At 36.4% G+C, this 16,716-nt stretch overlaps 1 protein-coding gene across 6 annotated transcripts; it reads left to right on the plus strand.

Annotated features, from left to right (window-relative positions):
* The first annotated feature begins 279 nt into the window (after positions 1-279).
* On the plus strand, positions 280-12,699 carry LOC130046250 (uncharacterized). 6 transcript variants are annotated; one of them, XM_056165618.1, is made up of 17 exons: positions 368-435; positions 1,373-1,437; positions 2,944-3,062; positions 4,096-4,218; positions 4,558-4,671; positions 5,404-5,475; positions 6,400-6,521; positions 6,606-6,692; positions 6,801-6,893; positions 7,226-7,339; positions 7,472-7,682; positions 7,868-8,023; positions 10,479-10,564; positions 11,198-11,268; positions 11,393-11,490; positions 12,168-12,495; positions 12,584-12,699. In XM_056165618.1, exons 3-17 carry the CDS (start codon positions 2,996-2,998, stop codon positions 12,666-12,668), a joined length of 1,827 nt encoding a protein of 608 aa, XP_056021593.1. In that variant the 5' UTR covers positions 368-435; positions 1,373-1,437; positions 2,944-2,995; the 3' UTR covers positions 12,669-12,699. The 6 variants fall into 6 exon arrangements, with proteins under 6 accessions (XP_048737058.1, XP_056021594.1, XP_056021593.1 ...); XM_048881101.2 differs by lacking the exon at positions 1,373-1,437 and having other exon boundaries at positions 280-435; XM_056165617.1 differs by lacking the exon at positions 368-435 and having other exon boundaries at positions 1,188-2,576.
* Positions 12,700-16,716: the final 4,017 nt, after the last annotated feature.

Consider the following 16,716-nt stretch of genomic DNA (forward strand, 5'->3'; position numbering starts at 1 on the left):
TCGAGTTCAGCATCTAATGGTTGTGCAAACGGAATTGTTCTCTTAAGGATGTATGCTACACCAGAGAAATTTGATATGGATGAAAAGTGGAGAATATGTACAACAATATTTTGAAATTGAAAACTTTCAAATCTAATTTATCTAGTCCAAACATGCGATTTTAGTATAAAGTAATCTAAAAAAAAAGTCGAACCCTTAATCTACAGTTCAGCAGTCGACCTGCTATCCTACTGAGCTACTCAGCTAGGCGATACGTTTTGTTGATATTTATATTTTCATTCATGTTTTAAAAGGAGGTCAGCCATTATGACGATGTAGAGTACCGCCTTAAATATATTGACAGGAAATTAACAACAGGGAAGTTATACATTAAAATGAAAGCAGGGAAATACAATACTGATATACCACAACATTAAGGTTGAGCTTGTATGTCTGGTAAGCCAGATGCATGACATGATTTTACATAATGCTTGCACGATTAATTGTGTTCTTTAGAAATTTAATGTTCTCTTACAGTGTGTACCACTTTTTCGCAACATTTATACTTATTCAAACCATTTCTGCTTAGATATCCCAATGCGTTTTCACGACTTACGCATACATTCGGGAGAGGAGGGTCTCGTCGTTCGAGACTATAGGCATTATAAAAATACCAAACATTTCAGATTTTCCTATGAAAAAAGGTTATATTTTTTCGCAGGAAGAGTCTCATTCTTTTCAAAACTCTTTCACATATATCAAAGTGAGGAAATAAAGAGAATGGGAATTCAAAGTTAAACAAACGATTGATGACTTAAAGGAATTAAATTTTTATAGGGAAGGAGGTAAAATAAAAACAGAAAGGGAATCAAGACAAAAAAGGTGATGCCACAGAGGTTACAACAGTCTCGTTTCAAGTCAGCATTTCGCTAATCCAATGGTCGTTATAATGAGATAGTTTTGTCAATACCCCCAACCATTTGCTCAAATGATGTCTGACGTGTTTCATGCCGATTGTTAGCCCGTTCTTGGCATATTGATTTGACTACAAATTGCTTCGTTTAAAATATCAAAACATAGGGTACATAGCAAGTGTGACCGGTCGACAGGGGATGCTTATTTCTCTTAGGTACCTGATCACACTTCTGGTATATCCAGGGGTTAGTGTTTACCCAACTCTCTATTTTGTATCTCTTATAGGAGTTAAGTGAAGATAATGAAAAGAGATCAATCTCATAACTCCTTTAAACAATACAAACTAAAGAGTTGGGCAAACAAGGACCCCTAGATACACCAGAAGTGGGATCAAGTTCCTTGGAGGAGTATGCATCCCTTGTCGACAAGTCACACCCGTCGTGAGCCTTATTTCATTCTTTTATTTATCTATCAACAGATGTTAAAAAGATTCACCAAACCTGTTTTTCTGGTGGCTCATCATGTATGTCCTGACACGATATGGTAATGAACAGTGATCAAACTCCTAAATCCTGCTTTTCCTTATTTTCCACTGTACAAGCTTCTGCACAGTTTCATGAAAGTCGAAGATAACGAACAGCGATCAATCTCATAACTCATATAAGCAATACAAAATAGAAATTTTGGCAAACACGGACCCCTGAACATAGCAGGTGCCTAAGAGGAGTAAGCATCCCCTGTCGACCGGTCACATCCGCCGTCATTTCAAAACAATTGCAACACATACCAATCTTCTACGTTAAATATTTTTTATATTAGATGCAAAAAAGTTTAATATATCAGACACTCAAAAGCCTTAGAGATTTTAAAAGTATTTTGCTGCATTGATGAAACGCTAGCGTTGTCAACATCAACAAGTGAAGATAACGAACAGTGGTCAATCCCATAAATCCTACACAGAATAAAAAATTAAGGCAAGGGCAAATAGAGACCCATGGAAATACCAGAAGTGGGATCAGGTGCCTAGGTTGAGCAAGCATTCCCTGTTGGCCGGTCATCCTCACTTTTCACTTTGTTTTAGGTGTAAATGTAACACATCAGAAAAACTCGTGGTGCATGGAAAGTATAATATTGTGAGATTTAAAACTTAACCATTTAACTGATGTAAAATATGATATTAATTAAAAATCACCTGGAAAAATGAAACTGCGAAATTTGCACTTTTAAACACCTACCGAGTGGCCATCTTTTAAACACGTTTATCCAAGGAGTTAATCTAATAGGCAGTGCAAATGCAAATGTATTCAAAATGACAGAGAAAATATCACTGGTATCCATTTTTTCGTTTGTGATTGTGACGAAATCTAATATTCACTCAGCTAAGAAATTTGGTCATCATCTTCATTAAGATCATCTCTAACTTTAATGTGTCTCAAATGAATCGTTACGATTGATGTCCAAATGAAAAAGTGAGAGAAAAAACGAACAGTGATCAAATTTCAGTTTTTCAATATTTCAACTCAAGGAAATTATCATTTATTGTAACTTATTGTATTTTTGTACCTCATCTTTATTTCTTATTCAATATCTTAATACGCACGGATATATTTTGCCAATTAAAAATTTTCAAAATCATGGAAGAATGCAAGAACACATCGAACTTTTCTATTTCCGGATACCAGGTAGGACAAATTGAAACAAATATTTCAATCGTTTCTTTCTTTCTCTTTCTCGTGTCATTCCAGGCAGCTTTCTTGACATGCTTTGGACACTAACTAGTTAAACTCGTATATTCACTTTGCTTACAAACTACAGTAGTTCTATATTCAGTCCCTTATCACGTCAAATGTCTGGGAGGTCGATTTAAATGCTCGCTTACGCATTTCCCCTGATAAAGATTTAACCTTCAAAGCTTTGCGAGCGGCTTAGGTATCTTATAAAATTACAACATTCTGATTTTTGCAAAATAAAGCAAGTGAATCCGATGAAATAGATTATGGTTTGGTTTAGCATTATCTGCTGAGACTGAAATTTTACTTTTGTTTACAGGCATTGCGCCATCGATTTCCACACTGATATATCCAATGAAGATCTATTCTAAATGGCCTTAGAATTCCATAAAGCACAGGAGCTTTGGCAAGAACAAGCACATATTGAAGCTGAAAATAGTAAGTTACCATCAATGAGACATAGGGAAACTTGAGGTTTTAATTGCTTCGACATGACACTTATCGAATGAGTTTTCTTTCCCAACACCTTCGTGGGGGTATGGAAACGCACATCGTGTTGAATAAAAATCAAAACCAGCATCGTTATACATTGTGTATATTATTAATGGCACCTTTTATTCATCTCCTGCTTGTGTTTATATGACATCACGTGTCAACGAATGGTGATCGATCCAGGATTCTGGAATGAGTGGTCAGTGAAACACACGGCAAACAGTTCTGTTTAAATGCAAGGTGAAGATAACGAACAGTGATCAATCTCATAACTCCTACAAGCAATACAAAATAGATAGTTGGGCAAACACGGACCCCTGGACACACCAGAGGTGGGATCAGGTGCCTAGGAGGAGTAACCATCCCCGGTTGACCGGTCACACCCGTCGTGAGCCCCATATCCTGATCAGGTAAACGGAGTTATCCGCAGTCAAAATCAGTGTGCCAAGAACGTCTTAACAATCGGTATGAACAAGGCTTAGGTATCTTATAAAACATCTTATTAAAATCCTGTAAACAAATCCTACTTCGTCCAAATGAAAGCCTGCTTGGGGTCCAGTGTTGTTGTGCAAAGCATTATAAAGTAGTAGGACTTATTCTCCTTATTCAATTCTCATGGCCCGTTTTATGACATTTTCCTATTCAAAGTTTATTTTAAATACATTGTTCCTCAAGTGTAAATTTGGATCCAGCGTATCATGTATAGTATTTATATTTTAGTATGTAAAATGACAGGTGATACAAACTTCTAGATCTGCACTGAATTTGAAATTTGATAGTTATTTTTTATACAAAGTCTATTTGGAGTTTCATAAAACTAACATCGAAATTGTACGCCCTTGCATATCTAAAAATATACCTATACTGTATATCTTCATTTTCTCTGCCATGTATCTATCCTTCCATAAATCAATATAGTGCACTCTGTATCCAGAATTTTATAAAAGGGTTGAATTTGTATTGGTCTTTTAACATTGAGATTTTAGATTACGGTATCAACATGGCCGAGGACCTTGTAATGTCTTTATATTGGACACATCGTCAAGTCTTGGGGAAGACGGCTTCACTCAGATGAAAGATGTATTTAAAACTATACTAGATGGTATGATTTTCTTTAGATGAGGTTGCCGTTATAGAGTACATACTTACATTGAAATGTGTCTTGTTAGTAATAAAGTACACCGAATCTCCTACGTATCTATCAAAAGAAACAATATAAAGTACAAAGAAACAGATAAAGGTAATACATGTTTTTCGGCTTTGTAATATGGAGACTTAAAAGCAATAATAGTATGAGCTGATTATAAAATTTACCCCCCCCCCCCTGTTTCATTGTTGTTAAATCCACATGATACACAATAAGAAATTTGATATTTATTCCTTATATATACCTGTAATTCGTAAACATGCAAAAACTATTCCCTAACATAATTTATTACAGAGTATGCCTGTTACCCAGACATAGACGAGAACGTGTGTGTCATTGTTTGTGGAAAGAACACCAGATTTCAGCATTACTATTCAAATCAATACTCTGATATCAAAAATTGTATCGGTGAGTGAAAACAAGTACAAATAACCATTACATGATAACGGTTATTCATAGACGTAGTGTGCTACATGTAATAACGAGGAAGGTTATGCAGGGAAATTGTATAAAGCTCTCTATTTTGTTGTAACATTTCGTGAGGTGATACTTGTATAATAGATTTCCAAAAATATTCATTCCATGAAGGGTGAAGATAACGAACAGTGATCAATCTCATAACTCCTTTAAGGAATACAATATAGATAGTTGGGCAAACACGGACGTAGCTCATAATATTATTTACATTTTCTCAATACAAAATTTCATTATTTTGTAATTTACAGAACGTCAACCGCTGGCTCATTAGGTGTCAGAATACTCTCAAGAGGGCTTGTGCGTTCAGGGATCCGTGTTTGCCCTATTCTTAATTTTGAATTCTTTAAAGGAATTGTGATTTTGAACACTATTCGTTATCTTAAACTTTTCAGTTTTAATGAAGAAAAGGCAGTGAAAAGTAAATATCCTTTAATGAATCAGGTAGGGGTAATGTATGGTTCTAAGATTAAAAAGCATTAAACTGAATCAAAGGGGCATCACTGGTATGAAGCCTGTCCTTATTTTCTCGAATAAACATTAAAAGGACAGTAATAAGTTCATTCACAACAATTTACTGCTAATATGTGCTGTACGTAATTTCGAATTGCTCAGGGACTATGTGATTGACAGTTCTATGACAATTTATGGTCTATTTTACATAAGATGACGTGGACTTTGGAGGATTATCTCCCTTGACTGCAGCATTTTTCCTTTCAATTGGAGGATTAAAGGGCGGTAAGCTATTTATAACTTTGAACAACATTTGAACTTTTGGAGCATATTAGGCATATATATTTTATTGGTTTTTATTTTACACCGTAATCCTGCTGTTAATGACCACGTTAATGAAATTTCGAAATGTTTTTTTTCTTCTAATTCTTATATTTTGGTTTATCAAGGTTTAAGAGAAAATATTTAATATACATAGTTCTTACAGATACCTAAATTCCAAACTTTAAATTTTTAGCCTCAGAAGAGAAAAATTATTGCACCTTCGTATCTAATGCAAGGTGAAGATAACGAACAGTGATCAATCTCATAACTCCTATAAACAATACAAAATAGATAATTGGGCAAACACGGACCCCTGCACACACCAAAGGTGGGATCGGGTGCCTAGGAAGAGTTAACACCCCCTGTCGACCGGTCACACCCGCCGTGAGCCCTATATCCTGATCAGGTTAACGGAGTTATCCGCAGTTAAAATCAGTGCCAAGAACGGCTTAACAATCGGTATGAAACACGTCCGACAGCATTTGACCCAATGATAGGATGTATATAATACATAACGGTAGTTATTGACCTTTACAAAAAATAAAATAAAATGCGTGTTTCTCCCTTTAAAAGAAAACGTGTTTGCTACCACTGTACATAGTAAATATTATCGCTACCGTTTGTCAATGCCTTCTGCACGTACATCTATAAAGTACAACATCTGAAATTGAGATGATTAATGTAAATTCTGGTAATATAGCTGTGTATTTTATGCTATATAACTATTCTGACTTCTTTTCTAATTACAGACGTATGACGCAGGGTATATTGAAAAGCAAACACTTGCTTGCAGTATTACTTTTCATGACTTCTAGTTTTATGTTTTATTTTATCTTTTTTTATATTTTTTTTTTTTGACAATTGTTTTTATTTTTCCCTTTCAAGCCACCAAAGTAATGGGTGAATTTCATATTCATCCACGAATAATTCTAATTTCGGATGGAAAACCGACAAATTTCAGGTGTACTCGTGATGGTGAGGACTCCCCTCTTTCTGGGGGAGATGAGGTATATTAGGATTGTTGAGTTGAAATTTCTAGTAAAACCAATTTCTGATATGGATTTATATACACGTTTACTGTTTCCTTTTAGGATAAAGATCACCTGTTGCAACTGACTAGGAAACTCGGCAGGCGCCATCCCATATTTTGTATACCTATTGGAAAGGACCCGGATGTGGTCAGTGGTTTCTCTAAGTATCACTCTAAAATGTTCATGCAGTCCAAATGTTCTTCACATTCTATAGTCCAATAACCTGCATGAAACTACTGTAATCTCTCGTTTAAGGTACTTTTGGAATTTATCAGCGCTCAGTCAAGAGGAGGAAAGATGGTGTATCCATCTGAGGCTAAACAATTTGCAAAATACTCTAAGAATATGGTAGGAGCATTATATTATCTAAGCTGTTTTAAAATTCTTCTTAACTGCAGATATGTCTCATTGGGTAAAACTGATAAAATACTGCCCATTTCTATTACAGTCAAACACGCTTATAGCGAAGAGTTGGGGACGAACACTTTTGATTCATTAAAAACATAATTCTTTATCTCCAATATAATTGTAAATGCGATTTAAAAGTACAGGGAATGAACATCACTTTCCTGTATTGAATTGTGAATGCATTCTATGTGTTCCCTGTAACCGTGTTCAACTGTCATTATCTCTTCAAACCTGAAGCAATATGTTTACGATATCCTATTCTCGTTTTAAAGCAAACAGCGGCTATGTTGTCCTTCACGATGAAAAATGATGGTAATGACAGAGACATGATATTAATGTCGTTGGCATGCACATTTCCTGACGAAGAATTCACCGAAATGGATCAGGTAATGTGAAACAAAAATCTAAAACTATTCTAAGGATATGATAGCATTTCAAGTAACAAACCTTCTATAGAATCACTTCATGATCAAATAATTCTGATTCAGTGAAATCTTTTGACTGCGTGTCTTCTGCAGGATGATATTCTTGATATATGTTCAAAGAAAGGATTATATAATTCGTGGGATGAAATAATCGAAGAGGAACTCGATGTAGCTGATCATGTGTTTAAAGAAAGAGACCCACGCATGCCCTCCCTGGGTGCAAGAGTTAGAAGAGGGCCTGATTGGAAATGGAATAATCAAGACAGTTATGGACCCGGCACAGTCGTCGGACACTTGGAAGACTGTAAATATATAATGAGTGGACGTCACTAATTGCATGCCTTGTATTCCTAAGAATGACGAATGCTATTGCTTCATGACAAATCATATATGCCGAAGTATAAATCATAATGTTGTGATCTGTTGGCCTTTTTCTGCTCTCTGAAGGACAATTGCCTTGCTGAATGATTAGTTTGAAATTTTCTACAGGTGGGTGGCTAAATGTGGAATGGGATACTGGTATGATATATGGTTATAGATACGGATCAACACAAATCGAAAAAGACAAATTTGACATCTCAGTATGTGACGAACCACGGATATTACAAGATGAAATGATAGCTGTCGGTTGTTTGGTCAAACGAGGTAAATGTTATAAACGGTGATGATTGATTGATTGATTGTATGTTGTTTAACGTTCCACTTGAGAATTTGTCACTCATATGGAGACGTCACCATTGCCGGTGAAGGGCTGCAAAACTTTGGCTTGTGTTCGGCTCTTATAGCCTTTGAGCAGGCAGGGATCTTTATCGTACTACACCTGCTGTGACACGGGGCTTCGGGTTTTGCGGTCTCATCCGAAAGACCACCCCATTTATTCGCCTCTTACGACAAGCAAGGGGTACCCAGGACCTATTCTAAATATGATCCCCACAGGACTGAACGGTGATGAAAGTTCACCATCTGTTTGTTTGTTTGTTTGTTTTACGCCCCGTTGAGAATTTTTCACTCATATTGAGTCGTCACCAGTAGCAGAAGATATATCACAAATTTAGATCTATGGTTAGCGCTTACGGTCGTAGCATTTAAATTGTTTAACGTGCCAACTCCTGTCGCCACACAGGACATCTGTGTTTAAGGTCATATCCGAAAAATACCGGTACGTGATTCTCACTTCTAAATGACGAGTGTTTGGCGAAGGAGCAATCACTACCTATTTTAGCGTCTTCAGTATGACGCGGACATGGCACGAGCGAAGCTCAAACTTACGACCTCCCGGCTACGAAGCGAACCTCTACCACTGCGCTACCGCGACCGATAGTTAACTCTCTGATTCAGATTCCTAAAAACAATCACAGTGCTACATACATAAATGTACATCAGCATTTATTTGCAAAAGCAAGCTGAGAAGGTGAAGATAACGATCAGTGACTAATCTCATAACTCCTATAAGGTATACAGAATTCCGATTTGGGCAAACACGGACACCTTGAAATACAAAAAATGAGATCAGGTCCCTATGAGGAATATACATCCCTTGTCACACGCACCGTGAGCTCTATATCTTGATCATGTAAACAGAGTAATCCGTAGTCAGAATATGTGTATAAAGAACGGTATAACAATATACATGAAACATATCACACAGTAATTAACCCGAAGATAAGTTGTATTGGTAAACTAGATCGTTATAACGACCAAAGAATTTGCGAAATGATGACGTTAAACGAGACTGTTGAAACCCCCTGAAACATCAACTTATTTGTCAGTTTCCTGCCTCGATTCAAAAACCCATGACACGCAGAACACGCTCTTGCGTATCCAATCAGTTGAAAAACATAAACACTATATGCAGGTTATAAAGGAATATTGGGACGTTGACGTTAGATAAGCTAAAATCATCCCTTTTATCAAAAAGCTGAATTATTAGTTGCCGTTAGCATGCAAGGTGAAGATAACGAACAGTGATCAATCTCATAACTCCTATAAGGAATACAAAGTAGATAGTTGGGCAAACACGGACCCCTGGACACACCGGAGGTGGGATCAGGTGTCTAGGAGGAGTAAGCATCCCCTGTTGACCGGTCACACCCGCCGTGAGCCCTATATCCTGATCAGGTAAACGGAGTTATCCGCAGTCAAAATCAGTGTGCCAAGAACGGCTTAACAATCGGTATGAAACACGTCAGACAGCATTTGACCCAATGTGAGGTTGTATTGACGAACTAGATCGTTTTAACGACCATAGAATTTGCGAAATGCTGACTTCAATCTAGACTGTTGAAATCCCTCTACCATCAACTTGTTTGTCAGTAGCTTACCTCGATTTAAAAACTGACTATACCCAGAACAAGCTCTTGCATATCGAATCAGTTGAGATATATAAACACCATTTGCAGGTGATAATGGAATATTGCTACACAAATATGGGAAGTTGACGATGGAGAAGCTGAAATCATCCCGTTTTTCATACAGTTGAGTTGTCAGTTTGACGTTAATGTCTACTTTCAATAAAATATCTAAGTATGAAGCAGAAGTGGACGACTCTGTGGTGTCCTTTATTTCGAGCTCAGAGGGATATATCAAATCGACATATGAATGAAAGCTATCATTGTTAATAGACAAAACGTCGTCGATATATATAAATGTCGAAGTGAAGGCCACAACAAGATATTTTTTCTTCTCACGTAGAAGTTTTCTAATTGAAGTAAAAAATATGCTAGAGTTCCTCATTGACAATATCTTCGTGGTCTTTGGTGATCGGGTCTTCCAACAGTCTGTTGGAATTCTCATGGGCACAAATTGTGCTCATTTATTAGCCAACCTGTTGCTATATTTTGATGAAGCAGAGTCTATTTAGCAATGAGATTACTAGTGAATGAATTTCTAGTGAGCCGACGTCACTGGAAATTCCCATACGGGAAATGTATGGTAGCTGGGTCGCAGTCAACATATGAGTAGTATTGTTTCGGCGTATAAACTTAACAATTATGATTACACTTGTAAATTTAAGGTGTAATTTCATATTAAAATTATACTATATTTTGTTATGGAAGCCCTTAACCTAATTGCGGGTTAAGATCTTTATTATATTTCTTAGGTCCAGACTGGATGTGGGGAGATCAAGATGGCGGTGAAGGGACCCTCGGTTCGGTGTACAGAGTAAAACGCAATGGAACGGCTTATGTATGACTTGATATTTGATGAATTTAACTGAAAGAGAGTTCATAATACAAACAATACAAATCGAGGCAAGCTACTAACAAACAAGTTGATGGTACAGGGGTTTCAACAGTCTCGATTAAAGTCGGCATTTCGCAAATTCTATGGTCGTTATAACGATCTAGTTTGTCAATACAACCTATCATTGGGTCAAATGCGGTCTGACGTGTTTCATACCGATTTTTAGACTGTTCTTGGCACACTGATTTTGACTGCGGATAGCTCCGTTTACCTGATCAGGATATAGGGCTCACGGTGGCTGTGACCGGTCGATAGGGGATGCTTGCTCCTCTTGGGCACCTTGTTAGACCGTTCTTGGCACACTGAGTTCGACTACGGATAAATCCGTTTACCTGATCAGGATATAGGGCTCACGGCGAGGGTGACCGGTCAACAGGGAATGCTTACTCCTCCTAGGATCCTGATCCCACCTCTGGTGTTTCCAGGGGTCCGTGTTTGCCTAACTATGTATTTTGTATCGCTTATAGGAGTCATGAAATTTATCACTGTTCCTTATATTCACCTTTCATACACATAAGATTCGATTCATCAAATATTTAATATTTTACTTTCTTAAGTTTATTTCTCCGTCTACAGATCCGATGGTTAAACGGTCAGACCAGTCATTACAGGTTTGGATACCAGGGAAAATTCGATCTTCAGATATGGTATATCTATCTTTTATTCATCGAACAAGTATTTGCAAAACTATTTACCTACCTCGATTAATCTTAGATTGTTTTCAACTTGTGGATAATTTAAAGGCATGTCGTTTAACTTGTTTCTCCTTAGCGATCCCTTCTCATCAGAATCGAGAGAATACCTCCAAGATCAGAAAAGGAAAGCTATTTTGAATCGCTCTCAAGATTTCTCCTGTACTCCGAAAAATGGTATGCAGTACACTGATAGAATGTTTGAATGTTTTGATGTTTTTCACCACACTCAACAATTTTTCAGTTATATAGTGGCGTCCAGTTTTTATTGGTGGAAGAGAGAACCCAGATACAATGTACCTGGGAAAAGACCTTCCAAAAGTAAACTGGGAAACTTTCTCACTTACCGGCGCGAGCGGGATTCGAACCCGCGCCGACAGAAGTGAGAGGCCCTGTGATTTTGAGCGCAATGCTCTAACCACTTGGCCACGGAGGCCCCCTACACTAATAGAAAAATGAAAAACCAATGATATCTACATCGTCCTATTGTAACATTTTACAGCTATTGAATAAGTTTTCCTTTATAGAAAGCTAGTAACACTTACCAACCATTGATAATGTTTTCCTTCATATCAAGCTAGTAATTTAATACGTTTCCTCTAAACTAGCAATATTGATCAGCTATGGAATACGTTTTCCCTTACGCTAGTATCTACTACTGAATTCGTTTTCTTTTAGACTAGTAATATTCATCACCTATGAAATAAGTTTTCCTTTATTGAAATCTAGTAATATTTATCAACTATTGAATACGTTTTCCTTTGAATAAAGCTAGTAATATTAATCAGATATCGAATACGTTTTCCTTTAGGCTAGTAATATTCATCAATTTTTGAATACGTTTTCATTTATAGGAGGCTACTCCGCTTCAAGTGCATCTCCTCGAGACCATGATTTAAAATCTGGAGGGAAACCATGTGATTCTTTATTGGTTAGTCATCAAAGAATACAAGTATTAAAGGGGTGTTATTTCAAAAATGACAGAAATTATGATGAACCGTCGTCAGACATTGAATCTGATGGTGCAATAGAGGTATCATCAGCCAATGCTATAAATCAATGGATGTGGAAAGATTGTGATGGAAGATGGAATCCGTACCCCAGAAAGATAAATGACAGAATTAACCAGTGTTACAGGAGAAACCCAAATTCTACTGTAGTTGTGACAATTAAAGAACATTCGTAAGTGCAAAATGGTCATGAATCCTTGTAATACAGCTACTTGCTTGTTAAACAAACCTTTGATTTCAGTGATCTATTTCTTTTGTAGTTTCAGAGTGGTGATGTCCAAAAATATTCAGATAGATTTAATGACCAGAGAGACTTTCGAGGTGAAATTTGTCAAAAATGAATAAATCTAGCTGTGTTCATCTCCAGTTACAAAAATCTGTGTAGTTGTTGTTAGTCGTCAGTTACGGTGGGTGTGACTGGTTGAGAGGGAATGCTTACTCCTTCTAGGTACATGGTCCCATCTTTGGTATGCTCAGTAGCCCGTGTCTGTCCACTTCTAAATTTTGTATTCCTTATAGGGTTTATGAGATTGATCATTGTTTTTTATTTATTTAAGCAAACCAAGCATGGAGATTCATAGCAGAACACAATCGGAATCGAAATCCATGTATTTACTTTTACAATAGATGTTATAGACGAATATAAGCTCTTCTCGCCAACATATTAGCCTTGCAAATCTTTGCAATGAAAAGCTGAAGATAACGAACAGTTATCAATCTCAGAGTTTTTATAAAGAATACGAAATTAATAGTAGGGCAAATACGGACACCTGGGTATACCAGAGGTGGTATCAGGTGCCTAGGAGGAGAAACCATTCCATGTTGATGGCCATACCTGCCGTGGGCCCTATATCTTGACCAGGTTAATGGGGTAATCCGTAGTCAAAATCAATGTATAAAGAATGGCCTAACAATTGGTATGAAACATGTTAGACAACATTTGACCTAATGATAGGTTACATTGGTAATGAATTCGTAATAAATTAGGTAAAGAATTGATATCATATATATCTCTTATCTTCGCATGAAATAACATTTGAGGTAAAAAAAAAAAAAAAAAAAAAAAAAACATCTCATAGTAGCAATTTCAGCATTAAATATTCTTTCAGTTTTCGGTTTTCCATTTATCTGTAATGTATTACGGATAAACATCTGACTTCTTAGTGGGAAAGTAAGGATGACATTATTATCATATTTTAAAAACAATGATATATTAGTATGGCAATGATATCCTTTATATCTCAATTCTCCGCTACGGGGCTTTCAATCTTTCCGAATTCGATCTCGTTTTATTGTATCTGAAATTTATTAAGGGTAGACCTTTGGTTTCTCACTCGCAAATTAGTGAAACATATATTATCCATTTACATTTCAACAACAGTAATGAAAGGTGAAGATAACGAACAGTGATCAATCTCATCACTTCTATAAGCAATACAAAATAGAGAGTTGGACAAACACGGACCCCTGGACACACTAGAGGTGGTATCAGGTGCCTAAGAGAAGTAAGCATCCCCTGTCAACCAGTCACACCCTATATCTTGATCAGGTAAACGGAGTTATCCGTAGTCAAAATCAGTGTGCCAAGAACGGTCTAACAATCTGTATGAAAAAATTAAATTTGACCCAATGATAGGTTCTATTGGCAAACTACATTGTATTAACGACCATAAAATTGCGAAATGCTGACTTTAAACAAGACTGCTGAAACCCCTGCACCATGAACTTTTTTTCAGTAGCCTGTCTCGATTTAAAAACTGATCATACGCAGAACAAGCTCTTGTGTATCGAGTCAGTTGAGAGATATAAACACAATGTGCAGGTGATAGTTATATCAGGAATATTGCTACATTAATATGGGAAGATGACAATGGAGAAGCTGAAATCCTCCCGTTTATCATAAAGTTGAGTGTTAGTTTGCCGTCAATATCTACTTTCAATAAAATATCTGAGTATGAAGCAGAAGTGGACGACTCTGTGGTGTCTTTTATTTGGAGTTCACTGGGATATATCGAATCGACATATGAATGAAAATGTGTTATAATGCTATATTTACCTTGTTAGTGGACCGAATTTTATTGTATTTCTTTATCATATATTCATGATCGATCTCGGAATTGTGAACTCCCAAAATAGAGTTGTACCATATTTCAAGAGCAATGATATATAACGGCAGTTGTGATATCTAGTAACTTTCATTTCATTGATCTTTGTTATAGCGATCTAATTTACCATTTTAATTATGGATTACTCCGTTTATTCGATCAAGATATATGGCTCATGGTGGATGTGACTTGTTAGCAGGAGAGGCTTGCTCCCCCTAAGCAACAGATTCCACCTCTGATGTATCCAGGGATCTGTGTCTATCCTACTCTAATGTTTGCATTCTTTATAGGATTCATAAGATTAATCAATATTCGTTATCTTCATTTCTCATTTTAGATATTTCCATTAAGTTGGGGGTGTTTGTTGGGTTCGGTTGGGTTTTTTGTTGTTTTTTTTTAAGGGGTGTCTTTTGTTATGTTTTTTTGGAGGTTTCTTTTTTGGGGGTTGTTGGGTTGTTGGGGGGGGGGTTGTATTTATAATCTACTCTAGTCTTAATCTCTTTTTGTATTGTGAAATGTGAAGAAGAGTAATTTGCTTTCACTAATCTTGATAAGAATGATATAAAGAATACCTGTCTATGTCGACGGTTCTAAATGTCAAGAAGATCCCATGAAGATATTTCTTTTCATGTAGAATCTTTTGAATACATTTGGTCTCATCAGAATACAATCATAACCGTGTCACGTAATTATAAAGAAGCACAACTCATGTCCATAGTAATTCATCATTGCTGACTTTTCTTCTGTTTATTTGAATATGTTCAATAATATTTCCGTGCAATTGGTTGGTAATTTACCTTTTAAAAACACTTATATCGGGAGATGATCGAACAAGTTAGATAAAGATCGACAATTGATTCAATTGAGAAAGTATTGCGACACCAACATATGATCTATGAGAGATTGTGTGCTGAAAAGGGGTACTTTGGACCAATAGAACTATATAGATTATGCCAGACGATGGGCTAAATATGAAAAAGAAGAACTTGATACATTGTCAGAATGGGTTGAAAGCATAAGAGGAATATTAAAATCCCGCATTAGACATATGAAAACAACAGTACGTACCACCTACCCTTCTATGTTTAGTAAACCAGAAAGGATAAAAAAATTAGTTACATGAGGGATATGTTTTGGTTCCAGCTGACAAAGCTAGCAACAACATTGTCTTTGTTCTGTATTTTAAACGAACTTGGCATTAATTCCACTTTTGGTAATCATACTTATACTCCAACTGCCCTTTCAAAGGATGAAATTCTTCAAAACCATGCTTCAGTTTTAGACACATTTAATATCCCAGTCAATGGGACAAATGAATATGAATTACCGTACTTATACTGGATTCCTAACCTATATAAAAACCCTTAAAAACAAAGATACATTGCTGGATCCAGTAAGTGCTCTACCAACTCCCTATCTTTGCTCCTCACGAAAATATTAACAGCTGTGAAGGAGAAACTTCAAACATACTGTACCACTACATATCCCAGAAGTGGTGTTAATCAAATGTGGATTCTAAAAAATTCTAAAGAACTTTTAGTAAACTTGAAATCACAGAACTTTTCCCAAATCAATAACACTAAAACCTATGACTTTTCAACACTATACAACACCAATCCTCACGATAAATTAAAGACTAGACTTTTTCACATCATAGACAGTTGCTTCTCCAACAAAAATGGAAAACGGAAATATTCATATCTAGTGATCAGTCATTCAAAACCTCCCTTTGTTAAACACCATTCTGATTCCACGCACAAATACTCTGAAGTAAAAAATAACAAAAAATAGAGTTCCTCATTCACAATATCTTCGTGGTCTTTGGTGATCAGGTCTTCCAACAGTCTTTTGGAATTCCCGTGGGCACGAATTGTGCTCCTTTGTTAGCTGGCCTGTTTCTATATTCATATGAAGCAGAATTTATTCAAAAACTTTTACGTGAGAAGAAACAATCTCTCGCTGGGGCCTTCAATTCGACATTTAGATATATCGATGACGTTTTTTCTATTAACAATAATAACTTTCATTCATATGTCGATTTGATATCTCCCTGTGAACTCGAAAAAAAGGACACCACAAAGTCATCCACTTCTGCTTCATACTTATATATTTTATTGAAAGTAGACATTAACGGCAAATTGACAACTCGACTGTATGACAAACGGGATGATTTCAGCTTCTCCATATCTCAACTGATTCGATATGCAAGAGCTTGTTCTGCGTATGATCAGTTTTGAAATCGAGGTAAGCTGCTGACAAACAAGTTGATGATACAGGGGTTTCAACAA

The sequence above is a fragment of the Ostrea edulis genome, chromosome 5, assembly GCF_947568905.1.
Source record: "Ostrea edulis chromosome 5, xbOstEdul1.1, whole genome shotgun sequence".
NCBI lineage: Eukaryota > Metazoa > Mollusca > Bivalvia > Ostreida > Ostreidae > Ostrea > Ostrea edulis.

Bases quoted from the DNA above. Each gene is read 5' to 3' on its own strand.
- LOC130046250 (XM_048881101.2), top strand. From the start codon at position 2,996: ATGGCCTTAGAATTCCATAAAGCACAGGAGCTTTGGCAAGAACAAGCA. The intron at 6,894-7,225 runs GTAGGAGCATTA...CTCGTTTTAAAG, and splicing joins CAAAATACTCTAAGAATATG to CAAACAGCGGCTATGTTGTC. The intron at 7,340-7,471 runs GTAATGTGAAAC...TGTCTTCTGCAG, and splicing joins AATTCACCGAAATGGATCAG to GATGATATTCTTGATATATG.